The sequence below is a fragment of the Larus michahellis genome, chromosome 15 (assembly GCF_964199755.1).
Source record: "Larus michahellis chromosome 15, bLarMic1.1, whole genome shotgun sequence".
NCBI lineage: Eukaryota > Metazoa > Chordata > Aves > Charadriiformes > Laridae > Larus > Larus michahellis.
The window spans coordinates 2,223,378-2,232,148 of NC_133910.1; the positions used below are offsets into that span (position 1 = coordinate 2,223,378).

The following is an 8,771-nucleotide window of genomic DNA, read 5'->3' on the forward strand; positions in this document are numbered from 1 at the left end:
CTAGAGCTACAGTGTTGGCAGCGGCCGTTGTTTGTGGTAGGACCTAGAGGAAGTGAGCTGTTGCATGGGAGTCTCTCCACCCTGGCATTAGTCAGCAGCAGCAGCAGCTCTTGCTGCAGGAGGCTGCCTTGACAGACCTGTTCCCCCTGTCTCCAGGGGATGGGCGCACGAGGAAGCTTCGGTCTCTGTCTCTGCTGCCAGTTCATCTTCCAGAGCCTGCCTGATGCCAAGGTCTGAGCTCCCTGAGTGCCAGTTCCCATTGAGTTATCCCATTCCCTGAGTGCCTGCGCTGCTGGACTCGTTCTTCACCCCATGTTGGGAGCTGCTTCCAGTTGGGGCCGGGCGAGCCAGCGGCCTCCAGCCCTTTCCCTGGCAGCCTCGGGGCTGTCTGCCCTCCTGGCCCTGCCGCTGCCCCAGTGGTGCCAGTACCACCACCTTCCTCCCCCAGTTCAGCGAACTCGGTGCCGCTGTGTAAATAGCAATTAGGGCCCAGGGCATGAATCAGCCGGGGACGGTCCCTGGGAGCCGGCTGGGACAGGAAGGGACAGCAGTGCCACACCACCCCTGTGACCCAGCCACCCTCCCACGCGCCGGATCATGGGGTCCTGTACAGGTGAGCAGTGCCCTGGGGCATTGCTGGAGCTACAGCACTGCAGTGAGTGGAAACGGGGTGCTTTTTGGGTCTCCCCACCCCGCTGCTTGGCCAGCGCTGCCTTGCTTCGAGGAGCTGTTGAACCTGCAGTCCCGGGCTGGGTTGGGTGTCTCCACACCCCAGGGACAGCCCAGGGGACAGCGTGGAGCTGCTGCGTGGCAGTCCTCACGTTGGTGACACCGTCCCCTTGCATACGGGGCACTATCCAGGCTGCGCTCTTCCTCCCAAGCCCTGCAGGCTGCCCATGGGGCAGGGCAAGGAGAGGTGGCCCCGGCACAGGGACGGACCTGGAGGATGGGGGTGGGCTGTACTGGGGCAGCGCAGGACCTGCCCTGGTGTGCTACGTGGGCTGTGAGCTGGGGGCTGGACTGCGAGCAGAGTGGGAGCCGTGTTATTGCGCTTATACTGGGGTGTGAACTGGGGGGCTGGGCTGGGAGCAGGGCAGGGTCCGTGCTGGTGTGGTGTACTGAGGTCTGAGCTGAAAGTGGCTGTGCTGGGGCAGCGCAGGGCCCGTGCCGCCATGCCCCACGGGCAGCGGCGTGGGGAGCTCTGGCCGCAGAGGTGGCTCCATTTTTGCTGGGCGAGGAGAAGAGGCGGCCGTGGGCCCAGCTCCTCCCCGGCTCCCACGGGAGCTGATTGGTGCGGGCACGGCTGCCTGCCCCGGGCTGCCTGCATTTGAGCCGCTTCCAGGAGCTGACAAACCAGACTGGTTAGAGCCAGGCTCGGCCCCAGCCCCGCCTGGCCCACAGCAGGCAGCGGCTGCCTGCGCGGGTGCCTGCCACCCCTGCACCCCTTGCCGGCACAGCGGGCAGCGCCCAGCTTGGTGCCCTCTCCTCTGGACCGTGGCGGGTCAGTACTGCGTTGGAGCTCGGGAGGAGGAAGAGGAGGAGAAAGTGGCTGCTGGATGCGCACGGTGATGCCCCTCTTGGGGTGGCTTATCGGTGAGGGTGATGGGGACAAACCCCTCTTCAGGGGCTCCTGACCCATCTGTCTGGGAGGGCGTCCCAACCCACGCCGGAGGGATGACGGGACTCTGTGCAGATGCCGCTGCCTTTAAAGCCTTCTGACAGCCATGCTGAAGGCCACCTCCTGCCCTGGAGCAGCACCCGCATCCCGCACTGAGCCCCGAGGGGACTCGGGGGTGGTGGGTGAGGGGGGTGGCCGTGGAGCAGCCGCCCCCATGGAGCCGGCAGCAGGCGAGGAGGCAGGGCCCGGCACCCAGCCGGTGTGGGCAGCCGGGGGGGAGGGCTGTGCTGGGCAGCAAGGGGAGAGGGAGACTGGGGGACTGGGGGGCCCTGGGGAGCTGCCCCGGCTGTGCGGAGAGGCGCCCGCCGCTGCCTGGGGCTGCTGGAACGTGCCAGCAGTGGTGGAGGACGCAACCAAGCCGCTGCTGCCCGGGCATGACGAGCCGCCTGCCCATGGTGCCTCCCTGCCCGTGGGGCGCGACCCTCCCGCTGCTGCCGCCGCCAGCCCCATCCTGCCCCGCGGGGAGAGCCCAGCACCGTGCAGGGGGTCATCCAGCCTGGAAAGCGCCTCCAGCTCCACCCTGAGCCTCTCTGGCGAGGAAGAGGAGACGTCGAGTGACGAGGTGGCGACGGAGGCAGAGCCGTGCCGCGTGCCGGCGGGTGGCGAGGACGAGTGCCCCATCTGCACGGAGCCCTACGACGACGAGGGGCACAAACCGGCCCTGCTCAACTGCAACCACGGGCTGTGCCGCGCCTGCCTGCGCGCCATCATGGACACAGCAGCCAGCGCCGAGTTCGGCCGCGTGCGCTGCCCCATCTGCCGCCAGAAGACACCCATGCTGGAGTGGGAGATCTGCAAGCTGCAAGAGGAGCTGCTCCTGCTGCACGCCCAGCCCAGCTCCCCCAGCACCCTGGCCACCCCCCGGCCCCCAGCCCTGCCACCGCGGCGCCCGGGCCTCCTCGGTGCCCTCGAGCATCGCTTCCAGGTGCGCTTCCACACCAGCCGCATGTTCGGGTGCCTGCCCTGCGTCCGCTACCCGCCCTGCCTCATCCGCCGGCTGGGGCGGCTGGAGCGGCACTGCCGCTGCTGCTACCTCCTGGTGCTGGCACTGCTGCTGGTGGCTGAGATGCTCAGCCTGCTCCTCATCTTCCTCCCCATTGTCCTGATGGTGCTGCTCTTCCTCATCCTGGATAAATAGCGCTGGGTTTGTGCCTCCAGGCTGGGCCACGTGTGGGGAGAGGAGCCCTGCTCCCACTTTGCCCCTGTGTCTGGTGCTGGGTGGTGATGCCGGCTGGGGAGCGAGCCCATGAACCCCGGCACCCGGCATGCACCGGCGCTGCTGGTGAGCCCGCAGTGAGCGAGGCAGCAGAGGAACCGGGGCAGGCAGCGGGGGGAGGCGACCCTGGAGCTGAGCATCGCCTGCATCCCACCGGGCCCCGGGTGACACATGGCTGCAGCAGCGAAGGGGCGGATGGAGCGGGAGCCCTTCCTGCACCGGGGGCACGGGGCTGGGAGCCGGAGGGGCTCTGCGGGCAGAGCGGGGCTGTGCCGTGGGATGTGCTGTCCGTGCCCAGGACAGACGGACTGAGGTTGGAAATACAACTTGCATTTGTACCATGGTGGTGTCAGGCTGAGTTCAGTGTCTGGTCTGGCCTGGGCATGTCCCTTCGGGGCCCAGTGGTGACACAAGCAGGGGACAGGGACAGCCCGTGGTCCCCAGTCACCCTGGGAGAGGGTGCCCGTCCTCACTGTGGCACCTCCCAGCCCTGGCCAAGCGGTGCCAGCCTGTGCGCGCCCTGTGTGGAGATAAGAGAGCAAACACAGCTCTGTCCCTGTGGCGTTGCACTGGCAGCACCGGGCTGGCGGGGCCCCGGGCACCCGGCACCCTGTGCCTGAGGACAGGCGGGTTGGGCCCCAGCCGGGCACCCCGGGCAGAGGAGCTCACGGCACCGGGGCTGTGCCCATGTGGGGCCTGCCCACGGCTGCGGCGCGCAGGAATAGCTCAGTGCGGAGCGGGATGCAGGCTCTGCTCCTTACTTGGCAGCCGGCTCCTGCGGGGGCTGTGTCCCAGCTGGGCTGCCGCCCTCCCAGAACCTCCGCGAGCGATGCCCGGGCCATGGCACGGCTCCTCTGCACCCTGGGTCCCCCCCGCGCTGCAGGGCAGGGGGCTGGCAGCAGATTATTGGGGACACCCATACCCTGAGGGGCAGGACGTGGGGCCAGCGCCAGGCTTTCAGCCACCTTTGGGCTGGCAGTGGGGGGCAGGGAGGCCTCAGACCCCCTCAGCCCCCCCAGGATCCCATCAGAGGGGTCAGTCTCCTGCAGTGCTGGCATCCATCGTCGCAGCCTGGGGTGTGCTGCTCCTCGTTCACCCCTGCCAGCCTCCTCTCGGGGCCCTGCCAGAGCTCTGCACTGACCCTGTGACAAGTTGCCCCCGTGTGCTGTCACCCCTCTCCGTCCCCACCCTGCCTGTCCCTGCCGAGGGGCTGGCTGTCACCGCTGTGCCCCCGTCCTCCTGCCCGGCCGCGCCGGGGTTGTGCAACCCACCAGGTGCCATGGCTTCACCCTTCTCTCCCAGAAAGGCTCCGCAGGCACCTCCCCAGGGCTGCGGCAACCGGGGGGTACACGGGCTACCAACCCCCTCCCTCTTCCTCCTGCAAAGGGAGCCAGGCCGGCGGGGTGGGGAGCGAGGGAATGCTCCCCTGCCCCACAGCCCTGCGGGAAACCCGCGCCCTTGTGCCCACAGGGGCAGAGACGGGGGGCCGTGGGCTTTGCTGGGGCTACTCTCGGCATCGGCGCTGCCGGGCTTTGCTGCGGCAAAGCGCCGGGGCGTGGGAGGCAGCAGCAGGAGCAGGGCACCCCAAAACGGGTCAGGCCGGCAGGCAGAGGCGGGCAGGTCCCCCCGGGCCCCCTCGCACCGAGGAGTATTTATTTATACCAAGTGGAGCAGCTCCATCAGGAGCTCGGCCCTGGCCGGGAGCATTTTCAGCCGGATGGGGCCTGCGGGGAAGGGGGGGCTCTGACACCTGGGGGTGCCCTGCCACCGCTCGGGAGCCTGGCACGTGTCCCTGCTCTACATTACATGGAGGGGGGATAACGGCCTTTTGGGCAAACCAGGCCAGAGCTGTCCCCGGGGGGTGGGGGGGGACACGCGACGCAGCACAACGCACCCTGCGGCGCCTCCGCGCTCCCCTCGCCCGGCTGCCGGCCCCTCTGGCTGCTACAAGCGGGAGAAGGGCAGACGAACCCCCCCACCCCGGGGATGGGGTGCCTGGGGGGCTGCGGGGTTGGGACCGAGCCCATGGGGATGCCGAGCCCGGCAGTGCCGCGGTGCCCGGGCGCGCTGGCAGGGCTGGCGGCGGGGGCCGGGCTGCAATGTCCGCTCGCAAGGACTGGGTTATATTTAGCGCGCCGAGATAGCGGCGGGCGGCACGGCGGGTGCAGCACGGCGAGCGGGGGCCGGGGACGGCCTGCCGAGAGCCACGGGGGGCTGCGGCAGGGCTCCGGCTGCTGGGCACCATCACCCGGCACAGCCCCCCCGAAGCCCCCCACATACAGCCTTTGATCCCTCGCAGTCCCCTTGTACCCCCAACTATGCACCATTCCCCCCCCCCAGCAGCCATATGCACCCTGTCTCCCCATGCACGCCCCACTGCAGCCCCCAGCTCCTCCGCGCACCCCAGTCTCACCACACTGCCCCCCTCCGTGCAGCCCCGATCCACCCCCCAGCTCTCTTTGCTGCCCGCCTTCACCCCATTGCAGCCCCCCAACCCCTCTTCCCCCGCCCTCGGACTCCGGCACAGCCCCTCAAATCCACTCCATCTCCCCCCACCTCCCTCGCAGCCCTCCATGTCCCCTCCCACACCCCCCCCGACACCCCATTAAACCCCAAATGCTTCGTCGCATCTCCAGGCTGCTGGCACCAGGAGGGTGACGTGGTGTCCCCTGGCCGGTGGCGTGCCTGCCCCCATCCCTGCAGGACCTGCCTCTCGGGGCTCTGTGGGGCCGTTTCTCTCTCCTGCCTTCTTCTGCTGAAGCCCAGGTGTCCTCCCCCCAACCCGGGTCCCCAGCCATGCGCGGGCAGCAGTGAGGACATCAGCAGCACAGGCAGCTTCACACATGCACCGAGTGCGCCCGGTCTCAGCCACGCGGGCAGGTCAGGGTTGGGGGCGGGGAGTCAGGGGGTTGGGGTGTGAGGGGACGCATCCAGCTCTGGTCAGAGCCATCCCCACCCCTTTTGTACCACAAGTGGCAGCAGCACCTCCCCTTCCCCGCTCAGCCCCCACGCTGGGGACACGCCAGTGCTGTCCCCATCCTGCACCGGTGAGCGTGAGGCCTGAGGGACAGTGGGGATGGCATGGCAGCGGTGACACCCTGGGAGCAACTCCTGCACCAGAATCCAGCCTTGAACATGAAGCCGGGGTGGGAGCGTCAGTGGGCGCCTGTGCCTGCGGGCAGCCCTCGCCGGGATTTAACCCCAAGAAGGCTCCCGAGGAGGAGGAACTCAGCAGTTCCTCCCCATCTGCGGGCCACCGCTGGCCCTGGGGACGTGTCACAGCCTCTTGGGCTCTGTGCCACAACCCGTTATCTTCTCATCGCGGGGTTACACCTCATTGTGAAAGCCAGGCGCTGGCAGAAGCCGTTGCAAGCGGCTTCCTCTCCACCGAAACAGCCATTTCGGGTGCGTGACCGCCCCACACCGAGGTTACGAGGCTGCGTGTCCCCAGGGAGGACACAGCCCTGACGCTTGGCCACCTCCTTCCCAGCCTGGCATCATGCTGCCACGTAGCCTGGTGCAGCCTTTGGCCCCTCGGCCACGCTGGGGCCGGATCCTGCCCCCGCTCGGCACCAGCGGGGAACTGGTCCCGTTGTGCAACCCCCCGGGCAGGGCAGCGGGGCAGGATGGGGACACGCATGGGGACCAGCCTCTCATGGGGACCAGCCTTGGCGCTGCCCACCCATCACCAGTAGGCGCGCAGAGCTGCCCCCAGCCCGGGGTGACCCCCAGCACCAACCAGCTGCAGGAGCCGGTTTTGGGGAGAACAGCTGGGAAACGCCACCTCCGCAACCTGTGCCAAAGGCCAGCCCCAAAGTGGCAGAGAGCTGCCCGATCCTGGCTCTTCCCAATTCTAAACCAATTGGAGGCATTTGGGGAAGGGTCACCCCCAGGAGCCGTTTATCCTCCCCGAGTCCCCCCTCCCACCCTGGGCCAGCCTGGACACCAGGAGAGCCCAGAGCTTCATCCCAGCGCGGGACAGACGTAACATCAAGCAGGAGGTTTTAAAAACAGCTCGTCTGGGAACTTCGTGAGCACCTTTGCTGACACACACCCCAACCTGCCCCCACGGCCGCATCCCAGCCACGTTTGAGCAGCGGGTGGGACATGGAGCGCTTTGAAAACCCAGCTTGGAGACACAGAGCTCGGCGTGGCCACAGCGGCCGTGGAAGAGTTTCGGGGCTTGGGATGCCGGGGCGGCTTTGAAAGACTTTTAATTCACCTGCAGCCCCAACGCGAGGGCTGGCACCACCCCGCCGTCCCCGTCCCCCACTGCACACCCCGGCCGCTCTTCCAGCGAGCGCTTGCTGGAGGTTAATGGGGCTGGAGAAATGGGCTGGCGCCCAGCACTTACTCCTGAAAGGCCCCATTTCTTCCTTAATTGCAACTCAGAATCAAATTAGCGGTTTTAAATTTACTCTGTGCCCAAGAGGTACCGGGGGGGGGGTGGGTGGGGAGGACGTGCTGTACCCTTCCTCCTTATGTAATAAAAAGGGCAAATTCCTGCTTTGAGGGCAAAACTGCGGCCACCTCTGCCCTGGCTGGCCCGTTGCTTCGGTGTCTTTGGGGCTCTGCAGATGGAGATGCTCGTCCTGGATTTGGGATGAGTCTTTGGGGCCATGGATGGAGATGCTTGTCCTGGATTCGGGGCTGCCCCAGTTCCCCTGAGCAGCCACATCCTCGGGCTCGCTGGGGGATGCTGAGACAGCCAGATGCCCCCAGCACTGCTGCCAGGGCTGCCCGTGCCCCTCAAATCCGAGGATGGCGGGGATTCGGATGCCGGGCTGGGGAGCCAGGTCACGGCCGCGGTGCACTCAGGGCCGGGGATGGCACCGGCTGCATTATTGATGCTGTAATTCAGCACCCATGGACTGGGACGTGGTTTCGTTTTCCGGGGACAGAAACGCCCCTGGAGGGGGGGAGATGGCAGCCAAGGACAAAGGGTCCACAGCCACCCCTCAACCCCTGCACCCCCCCAGGGCTGGGAGCTGCCCCCAGGGCTCGGCCGTGACCTGGGACGTGCCGGTGCTTTGGAAGCGGCTGCTCCGCAGTGTCCCATAGCAGAGGGCAGAGGCAGCCGCTGCTCCCAGAGGAAGGAAATTGGGGAGGCAGCGCTGGGCCAGCGGGGCTGTGCGTGCACGGAACGCCTCAGTGTGCGCACACACGCACCCCCCGCTGCGCACACGCATGCACACACGTGTGCACACACCAGCCTGGGCGCACAGCTCACGCCCGGGGAACCGCGCTGCCGCGGGAGCATCCTCCCACCTGCTTCTGCTGCAAATTTCTGCCTCTCCCAGCTGGAGAGTTGCCATCACGGTGACGCCGGGGGCCGGTCAGTGCAGGCAGCGGGTGCTCCCTACCGATGCCATTTGCCGGTGCTGCCAGGTGCATGCCAGGCACCGGGGCAGTCCCGGTGTGCCACTGGGGATGGTGCGGAGAGGGGCGCGTGGCAGGACCCATGGGTGCATCTGCCTCACCGGAGGGGGTAGCGGGAGCCCAGCAAGGCCCGTGTCCCTCCCTGGCTCCCTTTGCTAGTGGGTGCCACCTGAACCAGGCTGCCAAATCCCCTTCCCAGTCACTCCGGGAGGAACGGGACATCCCAGACGTATTTCGGAGCCCTTGGTGTGGCTGGGGACCGCTTGCCAAGGTGGCCAGCGTACCCCCACAGTGCCCAGCCGTGTGTGGTGGGACAAGGGACTGGGCAAGGTGGGGACCCAACCATGTCAGAGCCGAGAGCCAGGGCGGAGGAGGAGGTGTCAGTCCCAGAGAAAGCCCTTCCTTTGGGTATCTCCCCCCCAACTTGCCCCACAGACCGAGCAGGGCCAGGGCACAGCACCCCCGCAGCAACGTGCCTCCCCAAACACCGTGTCGCTG

At 67.6% G+C, this 8,771-nt stretch overlaps 1 protein-coding gene across 1 annotated transcript; it reads left to right on the top strand.

Annotated features, from left to right (window-relative positions):
* Positions 1-1,724: 1,724 nt before the first annotated feature.
* LOC141751782 (ring finger protein-like) lies at positions 1,725-2,962 on the top strand. The gene has a single exon (XM_074609146.1). It carries the CDS (start codon positions 1,725-1,727, stop codon positions 2,814-2,816), a length of 1,092 nt encoding a protein of 363 aa, XP_074465247.1. The 3' UTR covers positions 2,817-2,962.
* The last annotated feature ends 5,809 nt before the right edge of the window (positions 2,963-8,771 follow it).